At 44.9% G+C, this 16,028-nt stretch overlaps 1 protein-coding gene across 2 annotated transcripts in view; it reads left to right on the forward strand.

The window, feature by feature from the left end:
* Positions 1 to 8,025: 8,025 nt before the first annotated feature.
* KCNH6 (potassium voltage-gated channel subfamily H member 6) overlaps positions 8,026 to 16,028 on the forward strand; it is a 126,152-nt gene continuing 118,149 nt past the window's right edge. Inside the window, exon 1 of one of the 2 annotated variants that reach the window (XM_079949292.1) lies at positions 8,026 to 8,634. In XM_079949292.1, the coding sequence (XP_079805418.1) occupies positions 8,559 to 8,634 (76 nt within the window). In that variant the 5' untranslated portion in view covers positions 8,026 to 8,558. The remainder of the gene's footprint in view (positions 8,635 to 16,028) is intronic. The other variant, XM_079949296.1, reaches the window with a different exon arrangement.

Here is a 16,028-nt window from a genome sequence, read left to right on the forward strand (position 1 = left end):
GAAGCAAAGAGGGAAATCAAAGGATTTGGTGTGAGCGATGTATTGATCATGAATTTTCTCCAGATTCTGCACACATCAGTTGTCTCTGCAGGCCCAGAAGACATGTAATATAACCGCAGCAATAGAAAATCCGAAGAGACACAGAGAGTCAGTCATTTTGCCCATGGTTGCAATCCCTTGTGTTACCAGTTTGTATGTATCCAAAGAAGATGTTGCGGGGGAGAACCAGTTTTTGAATTCCTGATTAGATTTTTCCAGGAAGGCAAGCAATTGAAAATGAAACTTCACATTTTACTGGAAATCTGTGACCTGTAAAATCCATGCCCTTTGTGAATACAAATAGTTGTTTGGCTCAGTTATACAGTGGTACCTCAGGTTACATATGCTTCAGGTTACATACGCTTCAGGTTACAGACTCCGCTAACCCAGAAATAGTGCTTCAGGTTAAGAACTTTGCTTTAGGTTGGAGTCTCCTTCTTTGGAGGTCTTGGAGTCTCCTTCTTTGGAGGTCTTGGCAGGGGGTTGGACTCGATGGCCCTTGTGGTCTCTTCCAACTCTATGATTCTATGATTCTAGGTTGAGAACAGAAATCATGCTCTGGCGGCGCGGCAGTAGTGGGAGGCCCCATTAGCTAAAGTGGTGCTTCAGGTTAAGAACAGTTTCAGGTTAAGTATGGACCTCCGGAACGAATTAAGTACTTAACTTGAGGTACCACTGTAATATGTTTCGATATCAGGCATCTGTTTGACTAATTAGAAATATGCTTAGAGGTTAGTTCCACCTCCCTGATGATTTGGAGCTTACATTAGAAATGTGCTAGTTGGTTTGGGCCAAAATTTAGACTTGGGTAGGGGAGAATTAACCTGAGGCTGTATATTCAGAAGCAAAACACTGGATAGTTGTCTGTTCAGGATTTGCTGCAGGGGTGAAAAATCCCAGACACGCTAGGTGGCAGTATTGAGTTACTGGGGTTCATCACTGCCATAGTCAAGAATTCCAGCAGCAATAGGAAAGTGAGGCAAATAATTCTGGTATTTGTATTATTTTGCAAAAGGCAGCATGCCTAAAACTGTACTTGGGCTACCCCCAAATGCATACCTGCCCACCCCCACCCCTCCTCAAGCAATGCAGCAGAGGAATAAAAAGTTCCATGAGATAAAAAGCCAAAGCTACACTCTGACTGAAACGTGGCACTTGCTGTGGCCTCTGCTTCTGTGTTGAAGGCTAACATCAGAAGGAATTTGCCCCTCTTTTGTGTTTGTGAAGTGCCCTGGAATATTAATTGAAAGGATCCCTGGAAAACTGTAATGCAGAGATGGTAATGGACTGTAATTCGCGTAGACCAATTTCATGCCTGAAAAATTATGTAGTACAACAACCGAGAAAAGAAAGCATACCCTTAGAATGGCCATTCTTCTTCTGGCCTTTGGGCAAGGCAGAGAGGGGAGGAGTACTCTGTAGAGTTTTCTCTCTTTCTATTGAAGGTCATTCTGAAGGAGAACCTCAGGAAGGACATTTTGGCAAGGAGGAGACTGCAGTGGCAGCGGCCTATTGGATCTGGTGTTGCAGGAGCTCCAGAAGGGGCAAGGAATGGAAGGGGTGAGTTAAATAAGGAGAAGTCATAAAACCTGGATCTGATGCCAAGGGAAGATGATTCTAATTGACCAGTGGGGACCTGCAACAAAGCATTGCAACACATCTCCAGCCCCTAACAGGAGTGCTTCTCAGGAAGTTGGGAACTGGTCCCTTATAGCACTATTAGAAATTCACAGAAGACATTTTCCTTTCCTTTCCCACCCTCCTAGAAACTTACCCAACAGTGTTATAAAATCCTAAAGGGCTCAAGAGTCATGCTTGAGGGGAAGGGGATAGCATGGGCAGTAGGCTGGTGGTCCACTTGCACACCACCTGCAAAGAGGATCTACACCACTTTTCAAAGGATGTTGATACAAATTTGCATACAATTTGCATAAGCTAGTTCAAATGCATGGAGGCAAATTTATAAACCATTGCAAGTAGGTAAATTTTTCCAGTAGGCAAGGCAATTAATTTCCCAGCCAAATCACGCCGAATAATTAAAAAAAAACTTTAATTAATTTGCACCCCAGCCCATCAGTTCCTCTACAGTTAATTTGCTCCCAATTAATTCCCCTATCCAGATCCTGCTCCAAAATCATTTCCCTTCCAATTAACTGCCCCAGATCATCAGTAACAGCTACCCACTTCCAATTAAGTAAATAAACAGGGTGCCTGGGTTTGCAAATCCATGGCAGGAGGTCTTACTGTGAGATGAGCTGGCTGGTAGGTGGTGGCCTTCCATCGACTAAAAACTGAAATAATTCAAAGGCAAGCCAGCTGCTCCAACGCCATGCTGCAAATTGAGTCTTCAAACGCCTTTGGAAAAACGATGGTGCTTCCATTTCCAGGTGCAATGGATGGGAAAGAAATCCCTGCTCCTATGGGCTCAGCAAGGTAAACTTTTCTTCTATATCATGTCTCTGGAAATGGAAATTATATTGTATCCCCAGGGGCTTCTGATGATTTTATTCATAGTGCAGCAGCTGAGCTGCCAGCATCCTGATTAATTAGCTTAAGACAAACAAACAGAAAACACCAGCCACCTCATCTTGCTCAGAGCATCCCAGCTCGCCAGATTTTTTTACCAGACATGAAGGGAAAGAGGGCATCAACCTTGACTGTGCAGGAAATGGCCATAGCTGAGTGGCAGAACATATGCCTTGTATGCAGGTTCAACCCTGCCTGAAACTCTGGAGAGCTGCTGGCAGCCAGTGTACAATTTGGAGCTACAGAGCTGTTCGACAGTGGAATTTGCTGCCAAGGAGTGTGGTGGAGTCTCCTTCTTTGGAGGTCTTTAAGCAGAGGCTTGACAACCATATGTCAGGAGTGCTTTAATCGTGTTTCCTGCTTGGCAGGGGGTTGGACTTGATGGCCCTTGTGGTCTCTTCCAACTCTATGATTCTATGATTCTAAGATGGACCACTGTGACTCAGTCTAAGGTAGCTTCCTATGGATGCAGGACTTTGTTGCATCTATGGCAGGACTGCACCAGCACCTCTGGATTCTGACATCTGATCTTTCAAGTCATCTCAGTTAGCACTGGTGAGCAACTAAACCCTGACCCAAAGCTGGCCCTGTTAACTTTAGAGAATCCCTCAAATCCTTTGATGACCCACAAAGACCTGGTCACCCTATTGCTAGCTGTGGTATGGATGGAAGTTGCTCAGCATTGCGAGGACCAAATGGGATAGATGGGAAAGGCTTGGCATATAGAGCTCTCTGAGCATTTAATACAACGTAGACATGTGGTGCAAGGGCAGGTTAGGCATGACTCATTTGGTACCATTTGGTTCCCCTTTATCAGAAAACTAATTCAGATAGTAAGATCTGGGAGCAGCTGCCAGGACCATATAATACCAGTCCTAATGGATCTACGCTGGGTCCCGGTGTGTTTCTGAGCACAATTCAAAGTGTTGATGCTGAGCTTTAAAGCCCTAAATGGCCTCGGCCCAGTATAATAATAATAATAATAATAATAATAATAATAATAATAATGTTATTTATACCCCGCCCATCTGGCTGGGTTTCCCCAGCCACTCTGGGCGGCTTCCAACAGAATATTAAAATACAATAGTCTATTAAACATTAAAAGCTTCCCTAAACAGGGCTGCCTTCAGATGTCTTCTAATAGTCTGGTAGTTGTTTTTCTCTTTGACAGCTGGTGGGAGGGTGTTCCACAGTGTAGGTGCCACTACCGAGAAGGCCCTTTGCCTGGTTCCCTGTAACTTGGCTTCTCACAGCGAGGGAACTGCCAGAAGGCCCTCGGCACTGGACCTCAGTATACCTGAAGGAGTGTCTCCACCCCCATTGTTGAGTCCGGACACTGAGGTCCAACTACGAGGGCCTTCTGGTGGTTCCCTCATTGTAAGAAGTGAAGTTACAGGGAACCAGGCAGAGGGCCTTCTTGGTAGTCATGCCTGCACTGTGGAAAACCCTCCCTTCAGATATCAAGGTGATGAGTAACTATACAACATTCACAAGACATCTGAAGGCAGCCCTGTATCGGGAAGTTTTTAATGTTTGATGTTTTTATCTGTGTTGGAAGTCGCCCAAAGTGGCTGGGGCAACCCAGCCAGAAGGGCAGGGTATAAATAATCTAATTATTGTTGTTGTTTATTGCTTGCTTGTAGTAATAGTAGCAGCAGCAGTTCCTGTTATCAGACCCCCTCCCCCCCCCAGCTGCACAGCTGCTTAGTCCTTGTTTTCATGGCTAGAGTCGTCACAGCTATCCATAGTTAAAAGTAGAAGTTGGCTAATGTGTCCTCTTTTTTTGCTCTCCAAAATATGGCAACCCTAACTATGGAGGGATAATGCACTGAGTAAAAGAGATTAAAACTAATGTCTATTTCTCTTCTCTATACAGAACTTTTTGTTTCTATCTCCTGCCCCTCCACCGTTGTACTGGTTTGTTGCCTTATGAAACACCAATGAAATTATCTTGCAGAATATTAAAACAATCTACAGGTAGCAGTTACCCAAGAAGAATCAGTAAGGGAAGAACAGGCTGCTGGTCTGCGTATCGCCTTCCCACTGGCTCAGGTAATTTATTGCAAGCACTGTTGCTTGACTCACAACAGTGCATGTATTCGTGTTTGCTCCAGCTCCAGCATGTTCCCACCACTGAGTACGCATAACATTAGCCACAACCCATTGGTAGCCTGTACCTTCTTGAGAAATACGCCTGTGCTTTGCCTAAAACCATGTTTCATCTGAATAGAAAACAGAAGCTGCAGTTAAGCTGAAGGGTGTCTGTTTCAGGCAGCCATATGTGAATTGGACGGCCTCACCCCACCCCACCCCATCTCTGATGTGTACAGCAATGTAAGAAAGGGATTTGAAATGCAGTGAGGGACGGGAATCGACCTCGTCGCGTTTCAAGCTACACATAGCCTGAGTCAGGAAGGGGTTATATCAGCAAATGCATCCCTCTTTTCTCTCAAAGAAGAATAGTAAACACAGTCCAGCTCACACACATCTGGACTCTATGACTGCAGTGCTACAGAAGGAGAAGGCATGATGGAAAGGAAATTGGGTAATAAGTTTTACTGGTCAAAGCCTGTTGCTGTTGAACGGGGTCTATTGTACCATGTCAGATGCAATGAAAAACATTTCTGGCTTCAATGAAGTAAAGGCTCTTTGACAAGCTGTTTTTCTCCCCACCCCCCCATCATGCTTGTTTACTAGCTTATCTCAGTCAGCGATGATGAAACTAAGTGGAATCTAGTTAGTAGGTTGCATATTTTGCCCCAGCTCCCACAATATGTACACCCAGCAGTGAAAGAATAAAATCCTTCCCTCCATAATTTAGTACTGCCATTCTGGACCTGTCTGTTCCTGCCCTCTTTCAACACTGTTGGCAAGACACTGTGCAGAAAACAACATAAATCTTGGACTGAAAGAAAAGAGAAGTGAAGATAATATTAGAAAGGAAGGCCGAAGGAGAATTCTTTTGCGAGAATCCGCAAATGGATTTGAATTTGAACCAACAAAGCTCCAATTCCAGAGGTGATTGGTATACCAAGGTCCTAAGTAAATGTTCCAGCCAAAACTAGCCAGGGTTTATTTGAAGAGAAACTGAGTCAGAGACACAGGAAGGAAGAAAAGCAAGAGAGCAAAATGAAGTGAAATGAAGGATGGAGAGAAAAAGCTTTTTCCGGATGTTGTCTGTCTCTTTGTTTTCTTTTTCTTTAACATACAAACTATTGTTTCTATGTATGTAGAAGTCTCCTAAGTATGGAGACAAACTCGTTGATTTTTCCTGTAAGTGACCTGCACACCTACTATTGGGTGTATACAGAATTGGAAGCACACCACAAAATTTTGCAGCATATCCCCAGACACTAACAGACCCTCCAAGTGTCCCTATTTACCTGGGACAGTCCCGGATTTACAGAACCCATCCCAGTTTCTGATTTGATCCTGGAATGTGATGCTTTTCTTTAGGACGTCCCTATTTTCATTGGAGAAATCATGGAGGGTATGGAATTATGCGACCTCCGAGCCAAGGAGATAAGTAACTTGAGAACCTTTAGAAGACATCTGAAGGCAGCCCTGTATAGGGAAGTTTTGTAATGTTTAATGTTTTATTAAATCTGAGGGAGGATGTTTTCATATTTAGGGGAAAGGAAAAGTTGTTCCTTTTCCTTTTCTTCCACCCCTTACAGTGCAGAGAAGAGTTTATAAGCTTCATGACACACAGGTGGTGTAGTGACAATAAAGGTTTATTATTATTATTATTATTATTATTATTATTATTATTATACTGACTCTGATCTGCCTCACCCAGGATACTAAAAATGACTAGGGACTCATGTTAGCCAATGCCTGCCCCTGCCCACAACTCACCTTCACTATTCTATAGCAGTGTTTCCCAACCTTGGCCCTCCAGCTGTTTTTGAACTACAATTCCCATCATCCCTGACCACTGGTCTTGCTAGCTAGGGATGATGGGAGTTGTAGTCCAAAAACAGCGGGAGGCCCAAGGTTGGGAAACACTGTTCTATAGGGCTTGAAGTTGCTGAGGTCAGATGTTTGTCTGGCTGTTTGGGAAATGAGGGTAACTTGTTTTCTTTATGATTTACAAACTAACACCATTCTTTGTATCTGGGGAGTCCCCAAGATATGCAGAGACTGCTACCCTGTTACATTCAAGATGTGCGGATCCAGAATGGGCTTCCACAGTCACCTACCGACACATTGTTAAGACCATAGTCTGGAGCACAATCTTACTTGGCTATGAGTGATCGCCAAAGATAAAGATGACGTGGAAGACAATTAAGAAGGATATTGACAAGCTGGAAGGTGTGCAGAGGAGAGCAACCAACATGATGAAGTCTCTGCAAACCAAGCCTGATGAGGAACAGTTGAGGGAGTTGGGTATGTTTAGCCTGGATAAGAGGAGACTGAGAGGAGATATGATAGCCACCTTCAAATATCTAAAAGGCTGTCACATAGAAGATGGAACAGGCTTGCTTTCTCCTGCTCCAGAGGGTAGGACCCAAACCAGACCAATGGCAGAGCACAAGACTCTTCATCTCAGGATGAATATTGGGTGAAAGATTCACCCATATTGGGTGAAAGTTTCCTGCGTTGCAGGGGATTGGACTAGATGACCCTCGGGGTCCCTTCCAACTAGACAATTCTGTGGTTTTTGAACGTTTCTGTTTCACTGTGGAAGTGATAGTCATAGGACCACCAAAGTTGAGGTTTGGATGGGTGGAAGAATATGATGTCCTTCTATTAATATAAGGTTATGAAGGTTGAGAGCAAACATGTTTTATCATCTTTTTAAACAAATACAGCTCTTTTTCAAATCCCATAAGCTCCACTGCACAAAAACTTAGTTCTCATTGCAGTTTCCCCGCACTGCACAAAATGCTTTTAGCAGCATGTTTAGAACAAACCCTGAATCTTGTTACAGCTTTATTACTATAGCTATCTACCATGGATGCCAAGTGCTAGACGGCGAGGTGTCTGCTGAGGAGCGGGGGTGAGATCTCCATCTCTTCTTGAGTGATGGGGGCAGGAATCCTTTGTTTCCTCCACGTCTCCTTCCCTGGACACCCCCCCCCCCAGCAAAAGACTTGAGAGCGCAGTGCCAAAAAAGCATGCTGAACAAAGCGGTCTAAGCAAAATGTCATCTCCCAAGTTTCTTCTGCTGGGAGTCAGCCGCTGCTTCCCTGCCCCCTTTTTTCCCCCGCTGCCCCCGCCCCGCCCCACCGGCTCTTCCTTCCGCCCCCGGATTACCAGCCGGCAACCCGGGCGGCATCCTCCCTTGGACGGGCGCTTCAGCACCACAGCTTGCGAACAGCTCCCGCTCTCATCTGGGTCGTGAAGCATTGCCTTGCCTCTGGCTGTGTGAAGGAGGCGAAACGGGTGGGGTGGGGTGGGGTGGGGAGAGGAGAGGAGAGGAGAGGAGACCCCTCCCACGCACCCGCACCCTCCTCCCAGGCAGCCCCAAGCCTCCCCTCCAGCACCCACTGTGCTGAGCTGTTAGAGCAGAGAGGCAGCGAGTTCTTTATGGTCCTTGCCTATTTAGCATCCCAAAGAAGAGGGATGGGAGGTGGCTGCTGGCTATTGTCAGATTAACAGCTGTTGCTGCTGACAACTCTCTTCGGGAGACATATATGGAATGGGACACTGATGACTAAGCATCATCATCGTTTTCTTTTTAAGGGAGGGGGGGACCCAATCAAACGTGGTGCCTCCCATCCCATCTCTTTCCCTTTGGCGCTCATCTTTTCCCCTTGATTCACAGCGACCCACCCCCGCCCTTGATGGAATGGCATTGGCCACAAACTAAGGGAACTTAGAGGAGGGGGCGGGAGGGCTTCCCCCTTCTCCAGGACAGATCTACGTCTTCTTCTCCCACCCAGGAGAGAGAGAGAGAGAGAAATTGCGTGGACATACCAAGCCAGCTCATCTTCTTGTGCAGAGCGGAACTTTCTTTTTAGCCATTGGATGTGAACGACAATTCGACAATGCCTGTCAGGAGGGGGCACGTTGCCCCCCAGAACACCTACTTGGATACAATCATCAGGAAATTTGAAGGACAAAGTGAGTAGCGCGTCTCTGTTTCCATTTCCTTCTCTGTGTTTGCTTTGCTTGAAGGTCAGAACTAGCAAGTGCGAGGAAGCTCCATCTTTTGACTGCCGATATTGATGTGGAATGTGGGGCAGGCAGTAACGGGGGGGGGGGCTTGATGCCTGGGTATATTTCAGAGCATTCCTCATTCTAGTTTGGGTACTGCTGCTTAAAACTTCCAGGATATTAAGGTAGCCTGCTTCCCTGGGCATTGCCCAACACGCACCTGTGTTGTGACAGATTGTTGCAAAGGGACTGTCTCGGGTTTTTTATTGTAAACCTGGAATCAATCCCACTGGTTTTAAAAGCACAGACTTTGGGTAATGTATCCAATTAAACAAAAATAACAAAAATGTCTGTTTCGTTAAAAATCTATCTCTGGGCAATGAGGCTTCTCTTCTGGCCTTTTGGGTGGTGGTGGAATGCTATTCAATGAATTTACTGGATCTTAGTTTTGTGGGGAGTGGGAAAGGTTAGCCATGTAACTCATGTTATCAGTATTTTCAGTATTTTCCTTTCATAATATTGCTGCTTGCTAGAAATAATCCCATAAGTCAGAACTTTCCATTAAAACAATGGCACCGCTAAAGTTTTGCAGCTTGACACTACAGCAGAAAGCCCTGCCCCTTAGCCCAAACATTAGAACTGTCTAATTTCACTGAACACCACCACTATAAAGCCACAGGCAATCAGCCTGCCACTTGCGTGCATGCCTGCTTATGGCACATTTTTTGAACATTTTTGTACATACACAACTCCAAACTTTTTCTTTCTTTCTTTCTTTCTTTCTTTCTTTCTTTCTTTCTTTCTTTCTTTCTTTTGGTATTGTGCACAATATCTGAATTTCCTGTATTCTGGCTGGATAAGTGCAGGATCAGCAGAAGGCTACCTATATGTTGCCAGATCTGCAGTGCATGGGCGTACAGACTAAGCCTTGGGTTTTCCTACATACGTTAGTGGACTGTAGGATGTGGCAGCATGCTTCTGTGGAGACTGGCCTGAGGAAATCTGTGTCTTCTATGTTAATTTCATTTGCTGTATTGGGCCTACCACATAAAACCCAAATCTCCTAAAGAGCCTATGCTGATGTCACAATGTGGTCCAAGAGCTCAAATCCCAGCATGGTTGCCAAAAGTCTTAGGTTCCCATCTCAAAAAAAAAAATCAGATTTGTAATAACCTAATTCACAGGGATATTGGGAGGCTAATAAAGATGCAAGCTACCAATACTGTATAAATGTTAAATGTAGTCCTATTATTTATCTGAACCACAGGGGTGTCTGCTGGCATCAGAATAAAGCCTAGCATCCAGCTACGTTCAGTAGACCTATTGAAATTAATGTACTTAAGTGAGTCACATCCATTAATTTCAATGGGCTTGCTCTGAGCAGGACTAACATTGGATAGAGCCCAAAATATTTGTACACATCCTCAAGTGAAATAAATAGTGAAGTCGCCAGCTAGTGAAAGGGAGCTCGCTCTTTTTCAACCTGAACACAGTTAAACATGTGGAACACATGGCTACTGGAAGCCATGAAATGCCAGGGGAAAAGGAAAGGAAAAAGAATTAGATCAGCAATGGAAGCTGAATTTATTTTATGATTCCCAGAAGTGTAATTTTCAGGCACTTATTGCCAATAACTAAGGGTAGATATCATCCTGCCCAACTTGTGACTTACAGGCTGCTTACACACCAGACGTATAAAGCACATTTAAAGTGTATTGCTCCACACCCCAAGCCCTAAAGAGAAAAGATTCCCAGGAGCTGTTGTTTACTCCTCACAGAGTTACAGTTCCCATGATTCTTTGGGAAGGCTTATATGTGGTTTAAATATCATGTGTGTGCACACCTGTGCTGTGTGTGTGTGTGTGTGTGTGTGTGTGTGTGTGTGTCAGACACATTTCAAGTCAATGGGAGTTTTCATTTGTCCACTGAGGTGAATCACAGCCTTACTCTACATTCATTTTTATATAAGCTTTTAAGTTGATCAATACACATCAGTTTCCCTTAGGTGCTTTGCCTAGATGAATCCTGATGGCTTAAGAAAAAGCAGCTGCCCCTGTAAACATGTTAGAGAATGTGAATGTTCTCTTTATGTAATGCTTATAACTCTGAGCCACTGAAGAAGACGCTTTGGGTTGAAATGACTGGAAGTTGTTGAATAATATTATAAAGAACTTACTGACTTGTTTGTGTGTCAAACATTGGTGCATGCGAAGCTGTACCCATCTGCTCTTGATATTGAGTTTAGAGCCATTAAATAAACTGTAAACAAAGAAAATGTATCTCATTTTGGAAGTTTATACACCTTTATTTGTTTTATTGGAGCTAGTCTTTATGAGTGGGCTTTTATTTTATATGCTGGTCACATTTATGACCATTAGAGGTGGAACAAGATGTTTTTGTTGCAGGGTATGTAATGCCAAGGTAGTGTAGATGGAATAACTTTCTGGATAAGACAACGGTCAGGCAGACTCTGAAATCTAATTCAGAAAAAAAGACCTCATGATTTATTTTGGTCTTTTGATATTGCCCTGTAGCTCAGAAATCCATCTAGGCTGCCCCCTGAGAATCATCTGTTCAATGTTTCTCTTGAGGGCTCCGAGCAAATGATAGACTTACCTTAAAGAATCTCCAGTCAAGCCATTTGCCATGAAGCAGAATCTCATAATATCCATGGAACCAAAATATATTGCTTAGTCTCTCATTAGTACCCCAGCAACCGCCACTCACATCTTCAGGGCTTTACAACCTGGTGTCTATGTGTGAAGCTGTTTTGGAGGTCTTTTAAGTAGTTCCCCAGATGTGGAGGATGGGCTTCAAAAAGGAAAAGGCACCAATCCTGCAAAGTCTGTTTTGGCTTCTCTAGTCTTCCATTCATGACTCAAGGGCCACATTCACAAGGGCCACATACCAGCAGTTGATATGTCTACAAGAGTGTAGATGCTACACCAGGGTCAGAGGAAGGTGTGCCTTTCAGAGGTTGTTGTACTAAAGTTCCCACCACAGAGAAGAGAGTGCTTCTATTCAGCCTTAAGATCACTGTTGTTCCATTTAATATTTAATTTGTACAAGCAACCCCCAATTTGCACGCAACAGAGCCTACCTTGCCCCATTAAGCCCTGTTACGCCCCCTTTCCCTGCCACTTCCAGGTTTGTGGCTAATGCACGCACGCATGGTTGCAAATGCTTTGAATGCATGCAAAATGGCCGTTGCCTGTTCACTGTCTTTCCACGTTACCATACTGAAGCCACCTTTCTGGATCCCACTATGTTGGATAATTTCTAGCAAGTCTACAGCATTCGCTTTCTGAAGAGGATACCAGAACATGTGATGGCAGCTCAGTTTCAGAGTTTCTTGGACCGAACGGATTCTCTAGGCTCATTCCAGTCTAGGCCTGGCTTTAGACCCAAGACCACTTTTGCCATCCTGTTGGATGATCTTCTTCTTCTTTAGTGATCACTCGTAGCCGAGTAAGATTGTCTTCCATGAACACGGTTTAAAAAGTGAGTCCATAAGTGACTGTGAAGGCCAATTCTGGATCCACATGTCCTTCCACAGTGGGGACATAGGTTTCCAGGTGAGAGTTGATCATGGTGAGGGTTTGCCAAGTGTGCCTTCCTCTTAGCACGTTTCTCCCTTTTGTCCTGAGTTCAAGCATCTTCAAAACCCCTGACACCTTTGGCAAAGGCTGTTCTCCAATTGGAGCACTCGCAGGCCAGTGTTTCCCAGTTGTCGGTGTTTATACTACATTTTTAAAAGATTTGCCTTGAGAGAGTCTTTAAACCTCTTTTGTTGACCACCAGCACCATGCTTTCCAGTTTTAAGTTTGGAAGAGAGTACTATACTAGTGTTGGTTCTGCTGCACCTCTCTGCAGCACCCAGTACCATTAGCCATGATATCATTCTGCATGACCTGGACAGGATGGGAGGCACTGTTTTATGTTTGTCTTAGTCTTTCCTGAATGGGAATTTCTATTAGTGAGTGTTGTGGGACTCCTGCTCATTTATTTGCATTTGACCTAGGATGACCTGGGAATTCCATCCTCCCTTCTATTTTAACGTATGCATGGAATTGCTGAAAGAGGTTTCCAGGGATTTAGCGTGTGTTGTTATCAATATGCAGGTGACACACAGCTCTACCTCTCATTCCCATTGGATTCCAAGGACACTGTTGATGTTTTGAATCAGTGCCTGGAGGTGGTAATGGAATAGACGAGAGCCAAGAAATTGAAGCTTGCTCCAGACACCACAGAGTTGCTCCTGGACGGGAAAGCGGCCAATTCAAAGGACAGGTGTCGCAGTCTGCTTTGTGTAAAGCAGCACCTCCTTTGCGGGGGGAGGGGGATCATATTTGTAATCTAGGAAGAACACTACTGGGCCTGGGTTTGCTCCTGAATATTCAGGTAGTAGCTGTGGCGAGGGATGCTTTTGCATAGCTAGTGTGCCCAGCTAGGCACACTGTTGTTGTTTAGTCATTTAGATGTGTCCAACTCTTCATGAGCCCAATGCCCAGGGCACGCCAGGCACTCCTGTCTTCCACCGCCTCCCGCAGTTTGGTCAAACTCATCCTGGTAGCTTCGAGAACACTGTCCAACCATCTCATCCTCTTTCGTCCCCTTCTCCTTGTGCCCTCCATCTTTCCCAACATCAGGGTCTTTTCCAGGGAGTCTTCTCTTCTCATGAGGTGGCCAAAGTATTGGAGCCTCAGCTTCAGGATCTGTCCTTCCAGTGAGCACTCAGGGCTGATTTCCTTCAGAATGGAGAGGTTTGATCTTCCTGCAGTCCACGGGACTCTCAAGAGTCTCCTCCAGCACCAGAATTCACTAACTACATAAATTCCTGATGTCTGACCTGACCATCCAGATCAGCTTCCTGCAATACAATGCTTTGAAAAGCCTCTGAAAATCTCGGTTGGCGCAGTGAGGGTCTTGATGAGTTCTTGCCTATCAGATCATATTGCACCCATTTGGACTGGTTGCATGTTTGTGGCTGTGCCAATATTGTGCCATTTGGCTCCACCTTTTCCTTAACTTTCTCTGATCTACCTAGAAAAAGTCTAGCATGCACTTGACCTGCCAGGTTGATACGTGGTCTTTAATGGCTGTTTTTACCGGTAATGCCTGTCTCTCTCTGTTTCCGTTCCTAATTGTGCTGTTAATTTTTGTTTCATTTTATTGTTATAAATGTTTTGCGAGGTGCTGTGAATACGAAGGAAGGACATGATATAATGCGCCCCGCCCCAATAAATAAAGAAGCATTTAGGAGCATGCATTGCAGACGCTTTGCATTGCCTGTGGTTTCCAGTCCAGGACTTTTAATTCAATTTCTCTGTAAACAGAATTGTGCTGCCAACCTCAAAATCAACATCCCTTTCCCCCACCCACCCCTACACACACACACACACACACACACACACACACACACACACACACACACAGCTGCCCACTCTCTTACCCACCCTGCTTTAAGCTCTAATTCACTGAAATATTGGTAGGCACCCTAATCCGCTCCTGGTGCCTTTGCCAAGATACGTGGAGCAGAGCCCAGCTGGCTTCTTAGCAGTAATGCATTTGGATGGGCAGAGGGATAACATTCTGCAATTGCCCTTTGAGAAAGGGGACTGGCTGCAAAATGAGTGTGCTCAAGCAAGCACAGCTGTGGCCATGCCCCAAAGGGAAGAGGGGCAGGAATACCCTCCTCTCAGCCTCTGGCATGTTGCACTTCTGGAAGCCATGCTAAGCAAACGTGGCCATAACATTTGGCTGTGCTCTGCTTCAGCACAGAGCTTTTACCTGGACACTCTCTAAGGTCCAATTTATCTGTAAAAGTTGCTTATTGACCCAGCTGCATGCGGAAACAGGTTTCCGCGGGTTGTACAAGCGGTGCAATAACCTTCTCTGGCACGGGGGGCAGAACCTATCCAGCAATGTGCAAGATGCACACATAATCCCAAAGGAATCCCCATACTTTATTTCATTTTTCTTTTAATTTGACATGCTCATACCTTGCCTTTTCCACAAAGTTCAAGGTGGCTTACCTTACATCATAGCATCAAATTCAACCATCAGTTACTGAGGTAAACATCACTAAGGGCTAGTCCACACTTCTCCCGTGTCTAGAAAGCATGGGTCCAAGCAGTTTTCACTTTGTCTCATGCATTATAGGCATGAGTCCAAGTGGCTTTGCCTTTGCCCCAACGCCTTCCCCTGGAAAACCTGCTCTTTGTCACTAAATCGGAACAAACAGCAATCTGCAGATAACCCGAGTGCCATTTGTTCTGATTCATTGCTAAATATTGGATTTCCACAGGGGGAAGTGGTGGGGCAAAAAGGTGTAGATAAGCCCTAAAACAGCAAGGAACAACTATATCTAAAACAGTAAAGCTTTGGGGCCACTAATGAAAAGACTCTGCGCCTAGTAGTTGACCACCATGAAGCAGAATCTGGAGAACATCCTCCTCAGCATGAGGGAGAAGAAAGTATGGGAAAAGGCAGCCTTTAAGGTCCTGTAGATCACCATCTTATGCTCTGGGTGCTGTTCTCCATACTCTAGAGGACACAGTAACCGAAGGGGGATATAGAGAAATTATATTATGTTGCAATACTATGTCCTTATATATAATCTTGTAAATAGATGTATAAACGTAAATTCACTGAGTAATGATTCCCTCCAGTAAGTGATAACCTCTAAAACAGTGGAGGGGGACATTTGGTCCTCCAGATTTTGCTGGATTCCATCATCACTGATGTCACAAAGCAAGCCGGTCAGTAAATAACACAGTTCCAAGCTGGAGCTAACTCTTCATTAGCAAAACACAATCTTGGCTAAGTTTCACCTGCCCTGTAGGTCTTGCTCCATGAAATCAGTTGCCAAGAACAAAAGTCCCTGCCTCCCCACAGCCGACTATGTATTCTCCTCTCCAGGGTTTCTTGCAAACTGCTAGGTTGGCAGGAGCTGGGACCGAGCAACGGGAGCTCACCCCGTCGCAGGGATTTGAACCACCGACCTAGGCAAGTCCTAGGCTGACAGCCATTAAATCCTATTGAACTCTGAAGACTTGCTTCTCTGAGTCAACCTTGTTGGGGGGTTGGGACTGGGTTATGACCACCAAAAACGTGCCAATAATAAGAGTATGCCCAGTCTAAGTTTGAAATGCTATTGGTTGGAAAGCATGAGTTCACCTCAAGCCACCATCTGCCTTGCATGCATGTGTTTAGAAAGGTCTTTGTCATTGGCAATGGCTCTGGAGTCACAGGCATCAGCTGGTAGGTTGTTGTGCTCAATCTGGGATCTGGGAACATCTGCTCTGAATTTGAGTTCACAATCACCAGGGCTCGCTCCCAGAAACTCTCTGCAGTGCCAG

The sequence above is a fragment of the Podarcis cretensis genome (assembly GCF_951804945.1).
Source record: "Podarcis cretensis genome assembly, chromosome: 13".
Classification (NCBI taxonomy): Eukaryota; Metazoa; Chordata; class Lepidosauria; order Squamata; family Lacertidae; genus Podarcis; species Podarcis cretensis.